The sequence below is a fragment of the Balaenoptera ricei genome, chromosome 4 (genome assembly GCF_028023285.1).
Source record: "Balaenoptera ricei isolate mBalRic1 chromosome 4, mBalRic1.hap2, whole genome shotgun sequence".
Lineage (NCBI taxonomy): Eukaryota > Metazoa > Chordata > Mammalia > Artiodactyla > Balaenopteridae > Balaenoptera > Balaenoptera ricei.
In genome coordinates this window covers 95,142,961-95,164,341 of record NC_082642.1, presented here as the reverse complement: position 1 = coordinate 95,164,341, position 21,381 = coordinate 95,142,961, and the positions used below count along the sequence as shown (strand labels likewise).

Here is a 21,381-nt window from a genome sequence, read left to right as displayed (position 1 = left end):
TGGAATAATCAAGCAACAAAATACCAAACAGCAAGCTAGATGCTAGGGACTCAAGGAACAATAAAGCCTAGTCCATGTCCCTAAGCTGGTGACAGTTTAGATGAGAAGATGGAATTTTAAATAACAGAACAACACAATCTAATAAGAGCTAACTCAAGACAATGTGTGGCTAAATACAACATATGATTAGGTGACAACTGTCGAGAGCAGTGCTGTCCAATAGAAATATAACACCAGGCTCATAAATGAGTTAAAATTTTCTAGTAGCCATACTTTAAAAAGCCAAATGAAACAGATAAAATTATTTTAATAATTTGTTTTATGAAGCCAACATAGCCAAAAGATTACCATTTCAGCATGTAATAATTATTAATGAGACATTTTACACTCTTTTATTCATACTAAGTCTTTGAAATCCGGCATATATTTTATACTTACAGCACATCTTAATGGGACTGGCCACATTTCAAGTGCTCAAGAGCCACCTGTGGCTAGTGGCTTTTCCTGCTGAACAGCACAGTTCTAAACAGTAAGTTCTGAGTTCTGACACATTACTGAGAGCTGAGTCAAGGAGGAGAGTTTAGATAGAAAGATTAAGACTTTAACTGGGACTGTTTCAGAAGTGGTGTGTATTATAGAAGTCAACAGATATTATCTGATCACATGGGGAAGGCAGCATGCTGGGCTGCGTCTGAGACCAGGAAACTGAAAGAATACCTAGTCCTTTGAAACTGGACAGGCATTGTGGGCGCTTAAGCCTAATTCTGACTCAGCTTTCAATGCCTGTGGACAAGGCACTTCACCCTTCTGGTATCCTCTATAAGGAAGATAAAATGTTTGCTACTTCCTATTTTAGGACTGTATGGCTTATCTCATGAAACAGTGTTAAAGGGCTAATTAAACTACATATTTTGAGCCTTAACTACTTAAATCCGCTTTTTTTTTTTTTTTTTGCATAGAAGTCCACAGACAACTTTCACAATGAGGTGGATATTTCTCAAAACTCTTTTTTTCATTTTTCCGCTCTACTGATATACTTGCTCTGTTGCCGTCAGCTTTCAATAATATCACACACACACACACACACACACACACACACACTTTTAGTGCCTTGAGATTAAAGTCAATGAAAACATGCGCATTCTATTCTTCTTGAGATATTCCTGCCTTGCGTTCTTTCCTTGGAGCAGTTGGGAAGCCACAGCTTGGGGGGAAGGAGCGGCAAAACCTACTTGTGCTGGCCAATCAGGCCTTAGCTGACAGGAGGCCCACTAGTGAGAATGTGCCAGGTATCCTGCTCCATTGTAGCAAACTCCCTATCTTTGCAGAGATTAAAATCCTGTGAGACCCTTAAACTATACCAACAATGCACAAAGACCTCCTTTTCTGTTCATTTTGTTTTCCCTAAGGACTGCATTAGAAAACTCTACCCCAAACCCACTAGCTTAGTAACTACACACAGACGATCATTTGTGGTAAAAACATTCCCAAGTATTATGTGGCGGTATAGTTCTTAAAGCTCTGTTCTCCTTCATTTTTAACTGACTGAACACGAGAGAAATGCCACACACTGAACTGACTTCACTGAAAAGCGGAGCAAGATGTGGCGGAAGTCGGGAACATGGTCTGTGGGTCAATGGCAGGAGAGCTTAGAGTAAAACTGCAGATAAGGGGGTGGTCTGTTCCCTGGGACTCCACTCACTACTGGTCACTGTGCCTCTGGTGGAGCTTTCCCCAGGAGAGAAGACCTCTCTGAGATCTAATGTGGAAATCCAGAGACATTGTTTTACCCATACTGGGGACATCACAGGTCCCATCCAAATGAAATAGAAGAAAGAACAAAAGCAGAAAGCATCCCAAAAAGTAAAGGTCTCAGCAAATGGTGAGGTCAGAAGACAAACTGACCAGAGGCCTTGGGGCAAAGAATCACCGATAACAAAATTTAATGCTTTATTTTACATTCCTTGGGACATTTGCTTACTCTGGGAATGAGGCCCAGTTAAATCAGAATTGCTGATCATGGAAAGAAAGAATAAAAATATTTACTATTCAGCTGGTGTCTGTATAAATTCCAACTTTACCTGGAGCTGAGAGAATCAGAATCCAGGTTTCAGACTAAGCAAGCCCAGCATTACTACCATGTCCAAGGTTAAGCAAAGTGTCGATGGACACGTGCTATTACCCACCTTCCCAGGTGCACAATATACTTGCAGAATCTGGCACAGAAATGATTGAGGTGGGCAGGATACTATGCATCTTCTCATACTGCAGATGAGATATTTGAGTGCATTGATCAATACATTTGGCCAGTGGATTAATTCCACAGATTACTTACTGAGCACCTACTATATGCTAAGCTCAGTTCTAGGTGCTGGGGATTCACTGGTAAAGGAGAAAGAAGGGCTCTGTCCTGAAGGAGTACATATTCTAGAGGAAGGACAGTGAGTAAACACAAATAACAAGATCATTTCAGATTGTGATGAATGTTTAGAAGAATATAGAGCATGTCTGACAGAGAAATCTGGGAGAGAGGTCACCACTTAGATCGAATAGTTAGGAAACACTCTTCTGAGCTGAGACCTGAGGGATGAATGGAGCAGTTCAGACAGAAGGAAAGTGTGAAGGTTCTGAAGCAGGGTGGAATTTGTCATGTTCCTGGACCAGGAGAAAGGCCACTGTGGCTGTGACACAGGGCCCAACAGGGAGAGCAATGAGAGGTGAGTTGGAAAAAGCAAGCAAGGGCTGGAGCATGTAGGGCCCTGTAGGCACGGGTAAGAAGTTTATATTTTATTCTTAATGAGATGAGGGCTAGTGGAGGGTTTTACATAGAAGAGTGACGTGATTATATAAGTGCTTTATGAAGATTACTCAGGTTGCTGTGCAGAGAAGTAGATGGAGAAAGCTAGAGGGCAAAGGGGTAGAGCAGCTAGGATGCTACTGCAGTAGTCCAAGTACAAAATGATGGTGGCATGGACTAAGGTGGTGGTGATGGAGACAGAACAGTCAATTGAGAGGTGATATACTCTGACAGCAGAGCCGACAGAATTTGCTGATGGACTGACTGGGTATGGATGGGGCAAGTGAAAAATCAAAAAGAAGATTCCTGGATACTTCAAGCTGGTAATAAAAAACCCCAGCCAGTTCTAGGTAGGTATAGACATGGACATGCCAATGGTCCAGTCTAGAGTCAGGCTCAGAAGAATCTTCTGTCAGACTGGCCCTGGGATCCCGATGAGTCCCATGCCTTCTTCATGAAATTGAATTATAGTTTAGGAAGTAAGTTCAGCAAGCTCACTAAGACCTGGGGTAAACAGACTCTGCTTATAGAAATCTGTCTAGAATTGACCCATATTTCCAAACTGTTCCACTAGTCTTTAAATATTTATGGTATTTTTCGAAATGGTTTTCTGTGGTGAAATGTCTGGAAAACATTGCTCATAGTACTTTCTTTTAGAGAGGAAGATAAATAATGCACATGAACATTATAAGGCTCTGAGGTCTTGCAACTAAAAAACCATTTAACCTAGCACATATATTAACATCACTCAGTACTCAGTTTGAGAAACACGGGTTTAGGCTCTGTATGTCTCTCCCTGTAGTTCTACTCTCCCCTGGAATTCAAGCAACAACAAGAGAATAGCAGCTACTATTTACTGAGCACTCACCTTACGTAAGGTACTTTGTATCATTATCTCCCTTGCTATATGCACTATATACAGGTGCTGTTTTAATTTACAGCTTGTGCATTATCATTTGCTGTTGTGAGTTTTGCTTATGGTCCACACATTCATTTAGTAAAAACAGTCACCTTTCTTTTCTGATCGTATGTATCAGCAGAGTTCACTCACAGCATTTCCTCACAAAGCATTTAAGACAAAAAAACAGATATTCTTCACTTTATCACCCCTTCTTCCTTTACTTACCCAACTACAGCTAACGGTGAGAGTCTCCCACTCCCACCACAGCCTCCCCCCTCTGCCTGTAGTCTTCCCCAACACTACTTTCCTTCTTCCTATTTACTCCACCCATTTCTAAACAAGAAACTGTTTTAGGACAGTTCCATGCTTTGAACACCCCTGGCCTTAGAATCCTTTGTCTCTCCCTCAAAGAGAATGTCATGACTTTCTGAATATGGCTGTTGTCACATGTAAATCCACAGACTGGTAATGTAGAGACCATAATAGTCCTCAGCTGCATGGAAGCCACACACACACACACACACACACACACACACGCACACACACACATGCTCGCTTCCCCAACCTGGTTAGAGAGAAGACTTTCCTGGAGTTAAACAGATCATTGGGGAATGAGGAGTTCTTTGCACTCCAGGCCACTGTAACGTGAGTAATTATGGTCACTAAATGACAATGCCATTTACCCTAGGCCAAATAATGGTAGCATTACTTAGAAAAATAACCCAATCACCAACTGAACTATAGCCCCCGGGGAGGAACCCAGTTTGCTCTCTAATTCACACAGCAATTTGGTGAAGCAACTTAGGCAAGAAGTGAAGAGCCTTCTGTTTGATCAGATGTGTAAAGGGAATTTAGAGGGAAAATGCAATTACCTAAGCTGTCAAATGACCAACACAGCAGGGTTAATAATCCTCAAGTGTTGGTTGTTCTTACAGGATTTCATATCACCTTCATGGTTTATTTATTTTTATGTAAAAAAAGAGAAAGCCTAGATAGGGCATATAACAAACAAAAAAAATACAGTTTCTTATTATCATCCAGGTTATATTATACCCGTTCTTTTATAGAAAATAAAAACACAAAGACTCTTTTCCAGTTGTATTTCTCAGAGAGAAAACCGTTAACTTTTTAACTGCCCTTTAAACAATACGGTCCACAGACAGCTTAGAAAATTTTATTAAGAAATAAGTCTGCAGTGAGTACTGAATTTATTTTACTCAACATTTAGCAAAGACTTGAATGTCTGGCCTCTGCTCAAAACACTTCCCAATGCCATTCTCCCTTCTAGTCCCATCCCCCAGGAAATGAAATTGAGAAATCCCAAACAAACTCATACCTGAAGTGGATATCCTTGTGCTGGGGTTTTCTTTGATTATTAGCCAGCCCTTGATGCCACGCAGAAAATTACTCTTTTGTTGAACATAATACAGACACCAATTAATGCATAAAGTGAAAGGCTTTACCCTTAAAATAAAGAGCTAAACTAGGAAGTCTGCTTCTCTGCATGTGGCTGCTGGCAAGGCCAAGGCCACACAGGCTAAGAAACGAAAGAAAATAGAAAATGCCAAGGACAGAAGGCTAGAGGAGGGGTAGGGGGGACAAAGCACAAATGAACAGATTCCTGAAAGATCCTAAGGACGCTAAGGAGAAGCCAGGTGAATTTCCCGCTTCTGATGTAGACCTCAGCCTGCCCCAATTAATTGTAGCACTGTAATCATATCATACGGTGAAGACCCAAGGATGGGAATGCCCTTGGAAAAGTGAAGCTGAACGTTCTGAGCATTTGTGAATTCTGCCACCATTCCCAAGCAGGTTTTGTGAGCTGGGTTGGGCCCCCCAGAAGCCACACCTGGGTCCTCCTGATAGGGACCCTGACAATGACGGGAACTCTGGTATGTCTGTGTCTGGGCTCAGTGCGAGCATCTGGAATTCTGCTTCAAAAGTTTTAGCTGCTCTAATAGAAATTCCACACTAGTGTGTCAATTTCACATTAAAATCTAGATGAGCCAGGTATCCTGGTGAGTCATCAGGAATTTTAAGTTCTCCATCCATTTTATTTTTCTCTGTTGCAACTGTTATGCCATAAACTTGAGCCCTTCTCCAAAATGGAAAATATGTCTATTTAGCGTGACCCTAACAAAAACTAGTAGGACATGCTAGCCATAGAATTTGAGAAGAAAAACATACTTCTTATTCTTGGAATGAGGTAGGGAATGAATGAATGAATGAATGAATGACATACACTGATTAAGTTAACAAGCAAACTTCACAACCACAAAAATAAGCACTGATCTATATCACTAGGCTCAGAAAGAAATCAGGACATTATAACAGAAGTACCAAACTAGATTAAACACAACAATCAAATTAAGGGAAATTTAACAACATATATGCTTCTCTTCTTTAGTTTCCACAGGAATTTGTTTTTGTGAGGGGAGTGTATTTGAGCTATAAGTAGATGGTCACATTCTCCAAGTAGTGAAACTTAAGTCAATTAAGTAGTAAAATTTATGGGTGTGTCTGTGTATATAGTCTACCCTGGAGCACAGCCAATTTGAATTCAATTCTGACACTGTACAAGTGGCCTTATTAGGAAAGCCACAGACAGCACTGGGCTGGCCCCCCATTCAGAACCAAAAGTCAGCACAATTTAGCATACTGGGATTGCCTAGTGGGATTCGGGAACTAGAGTGCAGTTAAGGTACCAAGCATTAAACAGGACTAAAACATCTGCATTGGCCTCTGCTTCCTTACTGCATTCACCCTCTCAAGTCACTTGATTTAACCACTGAGGTCAAGGCCAAAGAGCAGTGCCCTCAGCTGTAACAAGAGCCCTGAACAGATTTAGAGAGAAGGCATGAGGACCAGGGCAGGAACTTCATCAATTCCTGTTGAGAAAACCCAGGATCCTGCTCATGGGCCAGGCAAAATGGTGAGAAGGCAAGAAGAGTTCTGGAAAACAAAATAGGGTCCATGCAATGCTTTCAGACAATGATTTTTGTAAGCTGTTTCAATATTGCATCATTATTTTGAAAAGAAAATGTGAACATTTACAAAGGTCAGAAGAAAGTTTTGTTTTTGTTTTTTTGTAAGTTCAGTAAAAGCTCCAGTTGCACATTTTGGAATCTTGGGTTGTCTTCTTTTTTAAAAAAAAGATTCCTTGCTCAACCCCAAGAAGACCCAGCATCCTTCATTTCTTGCCCAGTGTTGTGGATTAGCTGCTTTCTAAAGTGGAAAAATCAAGTGATACCTTTCTGTAGAATAGACAGCAACTGGGATTTCTGGGCATGAAGACTGTTCGGGTGCCACGTGATGTACCGTTTATATTTCATTCAATGCACACAGGAGAAAGCAAGGGACACAAAATGCCTCCTGCTTTTACTCATTCTCTTTTCCCATTCCTGGGCCAGCTTCTCTTTCAAACTGCTCCTCCTTGGGCCGTCAATTAAGACAAGAGCTAATCAAATATCCTAACTCCATTAAGTAGAATACTTTGACAATCCAACCTAAAATGTCTGCCTCCTTTTATATGGATAGGATTTCAGAGCTGGGTTTGAGAGCTCCCCTACTCTAACCCCCATATTTTGCAGATGAGGGGCCCAGTGACTTGCCCAAGTTCACTCCACCAAGGACGGCACGAGGCTCATTACCTGGGTGCCACTGTCTGTCCTGGGTTCCCTCCAGCCCATCTCTGGCCAATAAATGGAGGCTTGTTGGAAGCTGACTCACATCAGGGAATCTCTGTAAACTCAGTCACAGCTGCAGCCAGCACTGCTGATATTTTCTCAACTCTGAACCTCTCAGGACAGCTGAATGCTGACGGTCTCATAAATTCATTCACCTGCTTCTTACATGTGTGGCTCATGCCAGTCCCCTGAGACAGTTTAAGGCTAACTAAGAAAACGGGGGCGAGGGGGGAGGGAATGAGTGAAGAGAGGCAACCCAAGTCAGAGCTGCACAACTGTGCAGACTGTGCTGAAAAGGCTCACTGCCAAGCAGACACTGTCTAGACTTTAACCGGCCTCTCCAGAGGGGGGTGTGGGGAGGAGGGGGAGTAAGGCCAGAAAGCCTGCTTGCTTTTTATTCAGCTAATGCAAACACATGACACAACCTCTGACAGGCTCCAGGCTGGGAGTTCACTCTGTCTAAGACGTTTCTTCCTCGGGGCTGGAATTCAGCTGTGGGCTGAGAAGCTGTGCTAATCCAGCAATCCGGGGGAAGCTAGGAATGCTTTTCTCAATTCCTGGGGAATCATAGTTCCCAAACTAGATTGAGTTGGGCAAGAGCCAAAAGTAGCACATTTTTGGTTGTAAAAGGACAGATTTTTAAAAATTTCCATTTGTATCATCTTAGGTAATCCATGAGGAAAATCCACAAAAATACAGAACTGGCTTTTGATGGAGGCCTGTTATGAAAGCTTGCTAAGACTCTGAATGATATCAATTTACAAAATGTACAGAGGAGAAATGGCCACCATAGTCGAATAAGCATCTTATATCTGAGAGAAAATGTTGGGTCTGGGAAGCTCTGCACATCAGTTAGAAAAAAGGTGGTTCTCCCTCTGGGTGGGCAGACAAGGCCCAGGATAGGGCACAGAGACTGGTAAGCAGAGTGCAGGATGGAGTCAGCCCAGCTGGCCCCCTTGGCCAGCCACTTCTGTGCAGTCGACAGTCTGAATAACCATACCCAGACACTCAGCTGGAGTCTTAGAGCTGTCTTGCAGTTTGGTCTTATTCAATGTGGAATTGTTGTGAATACATCTGAAGGACAAAGAAACTGTTTTAAAGCAGCTCCTGAGTCACTGACCATTATGAGGCAAGTGCTCTGATGGAACAACTATACTGTACTTCAATGTGGGTCAAAGAAGCACCTGGACCCGAACCAAGTTGAGGCCATCCCCATGTCGATGTGGCCAGAATGACCATGACCAGGCCTCAAGTATTGATCCAGGCACTTGCAGCTGATAGAGCATGAAGAGTTAAATGACAGAGCCTGTGCAGCTGTTTTTGAGTCCATATAACCTAGAGAAAAGGTCTTTGCTTTGTTTTCAAAGTCACTTTCAGAAATAAGGCTCATTGGACCTTAAGCACACTTGAACACAGAGTATTTGCCTTCCTTGAGAGTTGGAAGTCCTGGGTTTGTATCCTGGCTTTACGATTTACTAGGTGACTGATTTGGGGTAACTAACTGAATCTTCTGAGCCATGGTTTCTTCACTGATAAATGAAGATTATAGTAACAGCATCATGTTGTGAGAGTTAGATAAGGCTCTTTCCCTCTCCCTGCTGTTGTCTGGCTAACACCACTCATATTTGGGGCTCAGCTTGGGGGCACACCCTCTCTGAGGCCTTCCCACAACCCCCAGTGCTGGGTTAGGTTGTCAGCCCTGTCCTAGCACTTACAATGCTGGGTCACTCCGCCCTGTCTGCCTCCCCCAGTGGACTGCAAGCCCTCTGGGGACAGGTCTGTGTCTTAGTCACCAGCATTAACTCAGTGCCTGACAGACAACAGGAAACCTTTCCTTCCTTGAGTTTACCTGGAGAACTGTTACTTTGTCCCAGATGGGTGAAGCAAAATAATGGCATCAAGATTTTGTGCAGCTTTCTCTCTGCATGAAATGTGAACCTGGTGCTCTGTGCATGTTTTGGCAGCTCTGAAAATGCAGCCCAAACACTCCACGATGACCTCTCTGTTATGGTGGAGGAAGGAGATGAGAAAGAAAAGGAAAGACAAGAAGGTAGAGGGAAAAGATGAAGAGAGCAACACAGGGAGCAATAAAGAGACCAGGCTCCGGGGCCTGGGAATTGGTGGCCACGTGAGGCTGCAGTCAGGGCTGGCTGCCAGACACAGCAGCGCCCAGCAGAGGACTCAAGTTTGTGTGCAAAACACCCAAAGCACTGCCTTGGTTCCCAAACGGACAAATCAGCCTGCTCCAGGAATACTTCCTACCCTGTCTTTGAGAGAAGGTATTTATTTTTCAAACAGTGAAAGCAAAGCGTTCTATTCCTTTGCCTGATCATATTTTCTAAACCCCAAATTGAGAATTTGTGGCACGGGAACAGGCCGTGCTACGGGGACTACAGCAAGAATATATGCAAATGAAAAAGCCCACAAAAAATCCAAGATATCTGGTGGCCACCTCCATGTGTAAGAAGGGTGGGCACAGGAGAAAAACTGAATCTGGAAAAATTCCAGAGGAGTTTTATCACCTCTCTTTTTTGCCTTTTCTCACTCTTCTTCCCTTTCCAGTTCTCTGTCTTGTTCACTCAGTCTTCAGGGAAAACCTATGCTGGCTTTCAACATGCACTGCCTGTGCATGGAAGGTGCTCAGTGAGTCCTTAACTCTTTTCCCGGAGGAATAACAGAGCTGTGGCTTCACAGAGGAAATGCTGGAAGTTTGAAGGCAAGATTGGCTCAGTAGAGGCAAGGGTTCTGATATGAATTCTGGGCGTCAAAGCATCCACTGAAATAAATATTCTAGCTGTCTTTTAAAAGGTGATCCTTAATCTCTGGAGAGAATAAAGGAAGCAAGGGGAGTTCTGCCAGCCATGAGCACATGCGAGTGTGCAAACACACACACACACACACACACACACAAACCATAGCTTTTGGAGCTCTTCCAATAAGTAGAGATGCCACAAGCTTGATAATAATAGCTAACATTTACTGTACTCTGTGTGCCAAACCACTCTTCTAATTGCTTTACATGGAATAGCTTACTTGATTCTCACAACTAACTTACGGGGTAAATACTCCATATTAAGCCCATTTTATAGATGAGGAAACAGACCCAGAGAGGTTAAGTAAGTTCCCCAAGTTCACAGGGCTAATAAGGGCTACGCTAGGATTTAAACTCAGGTAATGTAGCTTCAAGGCCTGAGTGCTAAACCATTATGCTATACTTCCTCTCAACAATAAATCAGTGAACAGAACAACAACCTGAGCCAGTGCACAGGTTGTACAAATACAGACAATGCCTAGTGAATGTTAATGTGTAAATTGAGAATTCTCTTGTTGAAATCATTAGTTAAAAACATTCTTTATCAGTGCCCAGTAGGGACTCTTAAGATGCACTTCTTTTTTGCAAGTGTTTGGTGTTGACTGTGTGCTATGAGGAGAAGAGGCTTTTCTATTATCTAATTGGATTGATAGGCAAGAGAGACGTCTAGCCATTATTCATTTTACAAATGAAGAAAGTAAGCTCAGGGAGGTAAAGTAACTTGCTCATGGTTTCACAGCTCGACATGGCCAGAATTCAAACCTATTCATTACCCCAAAGCCCCTGCTCTTAACTGAAGCTGCAAGTCAGACATATTAATTAGGTGGCTTTAAAAAGGTAACATTAGCAAGAAAGGGGAAGAGCAGGACTTCTAAATCAAGGACTCTTTCATTATGTTCTTCTTAATAATAAGAAAGTTCTGTAACGCGGTCCACGTAAAAGATAAGACTTGGAAACACCCAGATATGAGAACAAGAGAAGAGAATGAAGAAAGGAACTCAGTAGAAGGCCTGAGTGACATGAAAACACGAAATAAGAGAAAAGCGCTAACACTCCAGGAACAGACACAATTTCAGATGAAGTTCCACACAAAAAGCTGCCACCTACTGGACAGACTGGTGAAGTGGTCACGGTGAACAGCCTGAAAATGGCCCCAGCAGCTCCCACGGAGCCTCTCAAATTCTGAGAAGGCATCCATCCCACAGCTGCATGTCAGGGATTTCTGCACCAGCAGCAAGAGGTGAGGAAGGGGGTGGTAATTTCTGTGAATGCCATAGATTTGGCCCCCTAATGGCCAGGTCCATTTGAGCTGTACAGTAGCTATGGTGGTAGCAGCTACTTCAGGATAGGGACCAATATGGTACTGCTTTTAGTTCCACACTATTCTTTTTTTAAAAAATTATTAGCACCTTTAATTATTATTTATTTATTTATTTAATTTTTTGGGCTGTGTTGGGTCTTCGTTTCTGTGCGAGGGCTTCCTCTAGTTGTGGCAAGCGGGGGCCACTCTTCATCGCGGTGCGCGGGCCTCTCACTATCGTGGCCTCTCTTGTTGCAGAGCACAGGCTCCAGACGCGCAGGCTCAGTAGTTGTGGCTCACGGGCCTAGTTGCTCCGCGGCATGTGAGATCTTCCCAGACCAGGGCTCGAACCCGTGTCCCCTGCATTGGCAGGCAGATTCTCAACCACTGCACTACCAGGGAAGCCCACACTATTCTTAATAGCAGTATATGTGCAGAGTGACTGGTGTAACTAGCACTGCTGTAGATCAATAAATTACATTCATTTACTATCACTGAGGGACAGAATGACAGACTGTGGAATAAGACAAATTTTGCCTCAGACACAGGATTTTAAATCTTGACTACGATAAAAAGTAGTAAAAGACATTTTCCCTACCTCAAGCCAATTCAAGCCAATCTCCCATGCCACACATATGTATAAACCGGGCCTGCAACATATCATGCTTTTGCCATGTGTCACATGACTTGTTTTGGCAACAGCTTAGTTGGTCACAAAGTGTCTGGGGTTATACAGGAAACATTTTAAAGGTCATAAATTCAGACAATCCTGGGAAGAGCTTACTAGTGATGGCTTCCAAATGAGCATATAAAAAGTCTGCAAAGAGATTACATGGAAATCCTCCAACCACAGCAGAAGATGCAGATTTACAGGATATATTCTGTACTCCAACTACCCAAAGAGCTTTCCATTAGCAGTTTCTTGCCAGGCGGCTGCTAATGCAGAAGCTGTTATCTAGGACAGCAGCAGCTCTTAGAGCCTTAGCAAGAACAACTATTTACTCCAGCAGAAGAGCCAAGAAAATTCTCATATTTTTGTTGATGGCCAATATTAGAGAGTTTGGTTTACGTGTTTAAGGTGTTCGAACTCATCTAAAGAACTTAGAAGCTTGAGCCAGGAACAAACTGCTGTTTTCTCGACATTTTCATCCATTTGCTACCCTAGCTCCAGCACCTATTACCCCATGTTGTCGTTGTTTCATAGTCCCAATCTCTGTCTTCTAATCATCTTAATTCTGGCTAAAGATATACCAATGTCTGTCAAATTGGATTGACTTTTCCAGCAGAAAAGGCAAATGTCTTTTATCTCACACAGTTACACACACAGAGTAACTGCTAGTGGCTGTCTAGAGCATTGCTGAGAAGGATTTTCTAACCTCCTCCAGGCTCAGAAGGAAGAATTCTATGATTGATTAGTAAGGTCTGCCATGGGTAAGGGAGAGGGTAGTGGTGACATGCACACCATGTTTGTTCCATCTCTGCAGGTGATTTATCATAGTGTTGGGAGGCACTAATTTTCATTGCTTACAGTGTCTAGTAGGCATATCACATACATCTTTTAATTGACTTTGATAATTTCTCTCAAAGGAGGGATGAAGGGCTAGTTTATCTTTAGGTGGTAGAATTATGGGCAACTTTATTCATTGTTCTAGTTTTTTCTATATTCTCTGAGCTTTTTATGAACATATTTAATTTCCATATTTTATCAGAAAATAACTTTTTTATTTAAATAAAATAGCATATATTAGAAGGATAAATTCCTCTCGAAAAAGGTGAGATGTCACAAGAATCCTCATGATGGATTTTAAGACATTTTGTCATACTTCTCTATAAATTTTTACATAGTTGTGAGGATAGGCATTGGAGTGGGGGGGTGTTCTGCTTTTTTATTTAAATGATAATCATTTGCCAGAGCCTTAAATTTTTTGTAAACATAACTTTTAGTGGCATACATTGCTGTTAACTCTTAACTCTTCTCCTCTTGTTAGGTATGTAGTAGGTTTTAAGTTTTTAGCTTTCATAAATAATGTGATAGGCATCTTATGTAGAGTCCCTTTAAAAGTAATAATGACCAGGGTAAAGTGGTCAAATAGAATTATTTGAGTTTCTTTCCTTGATTTGGTTTCTCAGTGTAGATTATATGGAGCCCTGAAATATCCATCAGCAAAACAGTCAAGTCAGCTATACAAAGTTTGCTAAAATGAATTCATGTCAATAAAGACTGTATTTAACTGTCTTTGCTATGTTTTTGTAGCTAACAAGGAAAACAATTTTCTACTGCAAGCACTGTTAACTACAAGTTAAAAATGCTTAAAATAATATCCAAAGTGCAAGTCTCATATAGAGAGGGTTCATTTACCTTTTCATGAATTATTAAAGGTTCATTATTGTTAAAACATGAATTAAAAGCTTGCCAAATGTTAGTACGGACAGACATTAAGAGACTGGACTAATTAAATGATAATGATCATCAAGTGATGAAATGTAACCTTGATCATATCTATACCTCACTTTTTTTCATTTTAACTGTTTCCACACACCCTGAGTTCATAGCCTCCTTACTGTACCAACTCCCTCAGTCTTGATTGGGTGGTGGCTACATGGGTATATTCATATGCAAAAGTTCATGAAACTATACATTAAAGATTTGTGCATTGTACTAATGTAAAATAACTTTAAAAATCAGGGGAAGTCCTCTGTTAATGTAAAAAAAAGCAATAATAATAATAAAGATAGTTGTTCATCATGCAGTTATAATATTATACATTACAGCTGCCACAGTTTAAATCTAACGGCCCACCATTAGATTGTAAGCAACCTGAGGGCAGAGACCATGTCTTGCACTTCATCCATGACTCTGCCCTGTGTAGGGCACGCTCAGCCTACATCAGGGAATACTGACTGATGGGCACCGTGAAGGGAAGGCCTGTGCTGTTAATGACTCACTCTTGGAGAAAGCACCTCATGCCAAAGTCACAAGTGACAGAAGATGGAACCTTAGAGAAAAGTATGCATTTGACCTGCAGGACATCAGTCACGTAGCTTACAAAATGAACCCATCTAAGTATAAGTTGTTTTTCAGTCCTATAATATCTGGTGTCCTTAAGCTAATACTATTTGTGGCTACTAGAAATTTCTGTCTGGATGTCCATTTATTTGAAAAGGAGCAGGAAAAAGACACCATGACATTTTCAATTCTCTATGTGTGACCACTGGTATTTACAGCTCACCCTTTCCCTGTTCTCCTGGAAACATGTGTCTTCCTGACTCACTGACTTTGAAGACTTTATCTTCTTCTTTGGGACATTACATTCATGCAGCCCATGCCCCCACCTCACAGCTCTTCCCAAACTCATTCTTCTGAGCCTGAGAATGGACTCCTGCTTTCCATTACCCAATCCAGAGACGTCTACGGGAATTGTGACATGTCCTTGCTAAAGACATTTTCAATATCCAGGGCCTCAATGTGCAGGGTGCCTGTCCATCTGTTCTGGCTATTCAGCAGAGTCACTGCCATGTTTTAACATCCCAGTTTCTAACAATGGTCTCCAGAATCACAGCAAGGGGTTTATTTGCCAAAGGATAAACAAACAAGAGATTATTTTAGTGGTTAATGTACAAGATGGATATTAAAATCCTAGTTTTTGCTGTAGCTTCAAAAAGCAGTCAGAGGATGTGGAGAAAATCAAGGGAAAATGGGAAAATCACACTCTAGACCTTCCTGAATCTGCTATTAGAATAATTGTAAAGAATAAAGAGGAGACCCCACATCTGCCAGTAATACCCCTAGTGGTTGCTTAACTGTATGTTGATAATAGGGTATAAATGAGGTTATGAAACCTGGCTTCAGAGGGACAATGCCCTAATAATCTTCTTGCCTATATGTATAATTGTTATTGTTCTTGCTGCTATTATCTTAAGTGATGCACTCACAGTTCATAGGTTAAGTATTCCCTTACTGGAATGAGTGTTCTGATTTGTGAATCAGTCTCCTGTACTTGTGACTTATCATGATGAATTTATAGACCTGGAATGTTGGAAATCAGAGTGCCAGCAGAGATAACCACCAACGGAGAGTGGAGTGTGCTTGGGCACTTGCCAACGCTGCCTTTTGGAAGCAGGCAGTTGGGCCACAGGGTCCCCTCCAGCCTGTGGTGTTAGAGTAGACTCATACCCACCTCCTGAGACTCAAGGGCACATGTCAACCTTTCCCAGCCTCCACTATCCACACCTCTCAGTGAATTCTCAATGGGAGGGGGATGGGTGAGGGAAGAGTGAGCAGGCCCACACAGCCCTCTCCCAAAAGATTCTGAAACAAGGTAGCTTGCTCTGCCGCTGCAAGCCCCCATTCCTCGTCCATAGCAGATACTAATATATGCTCATCAAGAGACATGCCAACACCCCCTTTCAAGCAGACTCTAAAGAGTACATGGCTGTGAGCTCAAGTGGATGGGATGGAATTTTGATGGAGGCTGCCTGAAGTATTAAGACAAAAAGAAAGAAAGAGAGGAAGCAGTCAAAAAAATCAACCCTGAGGTGCCAAGAGACCATGGAAAACATTAAAAATATAACACTTTCCTTAATGAGATTTGTTAATAGTTTCTTGAATCTAACCAAACAGGATTTACAGACTGGCACTAATAATGATGACAACCACCTTTTCTCAAGCTAGGGACACCTGATTCTAGAGGTCTACTACTATTCCAAAGGCTTGGCTTCTTCAACTATCAACATAATTTGTTGTGCAATCACATACTTTAAAAATATGCCGAATTGAATCCTTGCGCTTGTATTAAGTCAAAAAGCACCAAGAAAACTGTTTTTCAAATTTCATTTTAAAAGTTCAACAATATTTGTACGATTTCAGCCCTAAAGTCTACTAAAGTGGATTCATGTCAATAAAAACAGTAAATAACATTACTTCGCTTTGTTTGCTATATGTTGTTGCAGCTAACAAGGAAAAATATTCCACTGCAAAAGCACCATTAACTACACGATAAAATGCTTAAAGTAATATCCAAATTGCTAGAGCTAATTTACCTTTTCATTTATTATTATTAAAACATTGATTAAAAACTTGCCAAATGTTACCAGGGCCAGATACCAAGAGATTGTACTGATAAAAAAAATAATCCTTAATAATCTGGAGTCATGAAATGAAAGCTACATCATACCTACTCCTCACATACCCTGAGTTCACAGCCTTCTTTCTGCACCACTTCCTCCGTTTTCATGCCTCAGCACTTCTTGATTTTGCCTCCTTCCCCACGATTTTGCCTTGGGAATTCTGTGAGAGTACTTTCTGCTCTTCCACCTCAAGCAGGAAATTGCTGCTGGGGGAACTTCCTATGAGGGCTAAGCTTTTCCCTGCAATGCACTGGGGGGTTGGGGGGGGAGGGCGTGTAGTACAAACAGCTTGGGAGAATAGATCCCAGACCTTGGGCTACAGAGCCTTGTGGCGAGTGAACCTATGGCATCCTCACTCCTCAAATGTGCATTCCAGTTCACAGAGCAATTTCACACACTAGCTGGCAATTCCTAAACCTGCAGTAAAACAAACCAGGGATTCACCTCATCCATCAATGGACTACAGCTGCCTTTTGAGGGCAACAGCAAGGATGAAGGCTGTTTCTCAGCCAGGACTAAATCAGCCAGTGAAGGATCCTCCCTCAAACTCAAACCCTGGAGAACAAAATGCATTAGAAGCAGATCTGGAGTTCAAGATGAGCTCCACCAGTGGAAGGAGCTGGGTTCAGATCCTTCCTGAGAACTAGCTGTGAGATCTTGGGCAGGTTACCTAGTCTCCGGAACCTGTTTCTTCCTCTGTAAATTGTGGATAACAAAACTGACCCTACAAGGTTCTGGGAAGCTTTAAAAGAAATGAGGCATGCAGCCCAACCAATGTCTGCTATATAAGAAGTACATGGCAAATATGAAGTCCTTGTGTGAGACAGTGGTTAAGAGCCTGGGGTGCGATGCCTGACTGTGTTCAAATCCCACTTCTACCATTTAACAACTTAGGACACTAGATAAATTATGTGACCTTTCTGACTTAGTTTCCCCATCACTCAAATGGAGTTTTATTACAACACAAAGTAGATATCCAAAAAATATTAGCTATTTTTATTTCATTGTGAGTAAAAACAGCACGTGTTTCCAGATCAACCAAAAGTGTGGTAGTGAATTAAATGAGAGTTCAGTATAATGTGTATTTTTTTTTGTAATCGTGAAGACCTTGCAGGCTTTTATGACTTTTCTGGGCAGTCAAGCTGTGATGCTAAGGGTGGGGCTAAACTGTAATATGAAGAAAAAAAATTCAAAGAGGGAGAATAACCACCCACCAGGGAGCTATTTCTTTTGTAATGTACATTCCATTTCTTCTCCCTCATGCTTTTTAATTCCTTCCACATTTCCTGCCATAATTATCAAATGTTTGGTTTCTGACCTCACTTTTCTGGAGACTAGAGCCCAGGGAATTTAGAATTGTTTATTTTCTGTCCATAAACCTTTGAGTTAATGGAGGGGCTTGTGAGCGAAGGGTTTGTTGGTTTGTTTGTAGTGTCTCAGGAAGGTCACTGGAGTTGAAAAGAAAACATTACCCAAAAGGCGCTGAAATACTTTGACTGGAAACGCAGAACCCTCAAGGAGCAGAGCAATGGATCACTCATACTTGCGCAACGCCAGTTTAAGAAAAAAATTGAGATTTTAAAAGGCCGTTATTTGGCGCTAATAATAACGCAAAATCCGAGGGCACTTTACAAAAAAAGAAAAGAAAAAAAAAAACAAACCCAGAGAATCATCATTTTACTTTATAAAAGAGAAAAAAAATTATCCCGCCCTAAAAGAAGAATCTCCCGAGATCCCCCGACCCCCCTCCCCCAGGAGACAGACTCGGAAGGGAAAAGTCTCCAACTATTCTCAATTTCCTCTTAAGTGAAGGAAAGAACTCAGGCGCCTTTTTGAACTCGGCTCCTGCTCTTGTTGCCGCCTGCATCCCAATCGGCCCTGCTCGTCCTCTCTCCCCCTCCCCACTCTCCCTCCATACTAGCCGCGGCGGGGGCTCCCGCTGACGGCCCAAACTACTTTTCCTGATTTTAAGGTTTAAGTTTCGTAAGCAGCATTTCTGCTCCGAGCGCCCCCCTCACCCGGCAGATGGAAACTCCCAGTCCTACCCGGGGAGAGCATCCCCGGGACTCACGCACCGCCGGCGCGACGCGCAGACCCCAGTGGCCCCGGCGCCTGAGTTCGGACCTCCTCACAGGCTCACCTACCTCGGCGTGGACCCAGGCGACCGCCACCAGCGCGAGCGCGAGCCAGCGTGTCCACATCTGCGGAAAAGACAAGAGCGAGAGTGAAGGCACCGAGCCCCGTGTCGACCCCGGAAACTTCCTCGTGCCTCGGAGGCTCGCTCCCTCCGCCCGGCCACCCTCGGCAGCCCAGAGGGGTCGGGCCAGTGCGCTCGGCTCCGCGCAGCGCACCCCGCTCTCACCATGGTCCCGTTCCGGTGTCCGGAGGGCGCGGGGGCAGGCGGCTGCAGCGAGCTCTAAGGGAAGGTGGGAGCTTCGCGGATCGCCAGCCTCAGAGGAAATCCGACCTGGCCTCGCCGCCCCTTAAGACCCCTCCTTCCCCGACAGCCTGCCCCCCAGCTCCTCCCCATTCTCCTCCCCCTTCTGCAGCAGCGGCCCCCGCGGCTCAGGGTTCCGCTCCCTCCTCCCAGCCCCTCGCTACGTCCTGGAGCCCGCGGGCGTCCTGGCGCCGCCGAACCCCTTTCCCGAAACCCAGGCCCCTAGTTTAGCCCCCAGGACGTGGAGGCCAAGGCACAGAGGGGGTGGTCCTGGGGGACACTGCAACAAAGGCGGAGGGGGTGTGGGTGTGGGGAGCCGAAACCCCACCCCCGGGAGGGGCCGCTGGCTTGCTGCAGCTCGGCCAGGCTGCGAGCGCGGGCTGCGGCGGTGGCCAGGTGGGGCGGTAATGCTGGGGGCCCTGGCTCGCCCTGGGGCGGGAACCTGGGAGGAAAGGCCCTGCGGCGTGGGGAGCCGAAGTCGCTCCCTACGGCTGATAGAGAGAGGGCCAGAGGTGCAGAGGGACCCCCGCAGCTCCGGGTCCAGGGCATCACTGTCGCCAGAGCGCGCGGAAGGGGGCGCAGGGCCCAGAAGACCAGCCAGCCTGAGGAAAGCTGCTTTGGGTTCAACTGTGGATTTCCTGGGGGGAGGGGGGGAGGTGGAGGCCATCCTCCTCTGCTGAGAAGATCCTGATTCCAGCGTTTGCCTGTAGCCTCATCCCGTCCTTCCCTCAAGCCCAGGAGCGACCGGCGTCCCTCTGCTCTCCTCCTCCCAGCTTCACCTGTGTCCCTACTCCCACCCCGGTCATCCCGGGCACCCTCTATGTTCATACTTCACATCTCCACCAACTTCTTCCCAGAGGTCCTCAAATGTGTGCTGCGTCTTTGACAGTGTTGACTCCGCAAACTGCTCACACCGTAGCTTTTTTCCTACCGTGCGCCCGGTGTCCCTGGTGCGGAGAGCAAACCAACTTGACACCTCAGATTTAACGTGCCCACCAGCTCTGGGCCTGCTCATCTACCTCTTTCAGAGTGCTCCCTCAAAAACGTTATCTCTACTTCTCAGACCCCAGTTGTGACCATATCCTGGCAGTTTTTCCTTTGAGATCTCCTTTTCATCCTTTCACCCCCGTTCACATTTCCACTTCCCTAGGCCAGACCTTCATCCTCCCTCACTTAGGAATTATAGAAACCACCTCTGGTTCCCTCCAGCTCCAAGTTCTCCCCCCCAGTCGCCACTGCAGCGCACTGCCGTATTCTCTCTACATAAACACTGTCTTCCTCATGCTCTTCCCCTGCTCAGAAACTTAAGCACTCTTCCCACGTCAAATCCAAAAGCCTTTCTTGTAAGTCATCCATCTAACCTTACTTAAGCTACTTATGTGTCCTCTGCTCAAATCAGGCCATCTTCTCATTGTCCTCTGAACTTATCACATTCACTCTTTTACCATGGTTTGTTGAGTGCCGACGGTTGTGGCCTTAGGGGGCTTCAAATAACACCCATATTGCCCATGCAAGTTCAGAATCCATTGAGATAGCTGCAGGAGTCAGACTGGTGGAAAGCAAAATGTCAGCCTTGTCCCTGGTAAAAACTGGAATGGTGGCAGTGGCTTTAGATCTGCAGGAACAAGGGCCTGCTTGTACTTCACCCCAGAATGGAACATACCCCACCAGTCACAAACAGGGTTGGAAAGTCTGCTTGTATAAAACTGACTGCAGTTTTACAGTTTCTGGAAAAGCAGAAAATACATGCTTCCTGGGGCAGGCCTGCTTCCCAAACTTGAGGGGTCAGAGGGACACATCCCTAGCTCCTCCTTCAAGCTTCCCAGTCAGAAAATGCACTCCTGCTTCCTCGTTATGGAAGTAAGAGAAGTAGGGAATAGGCATTCCCCCACCAGCTACCCTGTCCCAATCTCTGTGCTGGGACTGAAGGGCACTATGTTGCACAAGTTTTGCTTCTGCCCTGTAAGAACTCACAATACTTTTCATCCCTGGCACATGCACTGCACCCTCTCAGAATCTGGCATGGTCTCCTCTCCTCCTTCTTCCTTTTGTCTATTCAAATTCTGTCTTTTTAAAATAAATTTCAGGATCCAAGTAAAGTTTCATTGCTTTTCTAGTACCTTTTCTGGCAATAACTTGGCATAGTGGAAAGCACATGAGGTTTGAGGTCAAATGAACCTGGCTTTCAGTCTTGTTGCCACCTTTTACTGGCTGTGCGACTTTGTCAGATTACTTAAGCTCTCTGAACCTAGGTTTCTGCATCTGACAATAATGCCTTGCAGGGGGTTGTGAAATTTAAATATGGTATCTTATAGAAAGTG

General features: G+C 44.0%; 1 protein-coding gene across 1 annotated transcript in view; it reads right to left on the bottom strand.

The window, feature by feature from the left end:
- The window catches only part of FSTL1 (follistatin like 1), a 49,679-nt gene extending 30,568 nt beyond the window's left edge, over positions 1-19,111 (bottom strand). Inside the window, exons 1-2 of the mRNA XM_059921030.1 lie at positions 18,986-19,111; positions 18,768-18,824 (exon numbers count right to left, since the gene is read on the bottom strand). Coding sequence (XP_059777013.1) covers positions 18,768-18,824; positions 18,986-18,988 — 60 coding nt within the window. The 5' untranslated portion in view covers positions 18,989-19,111. The remainder of the gene's footprint in view (positions 1-18,767; positions 18,825-18,985) is intronic.
- Between the last annotated feature and the right edge of the window lie 2,270 nt (positions 19,112-21,381).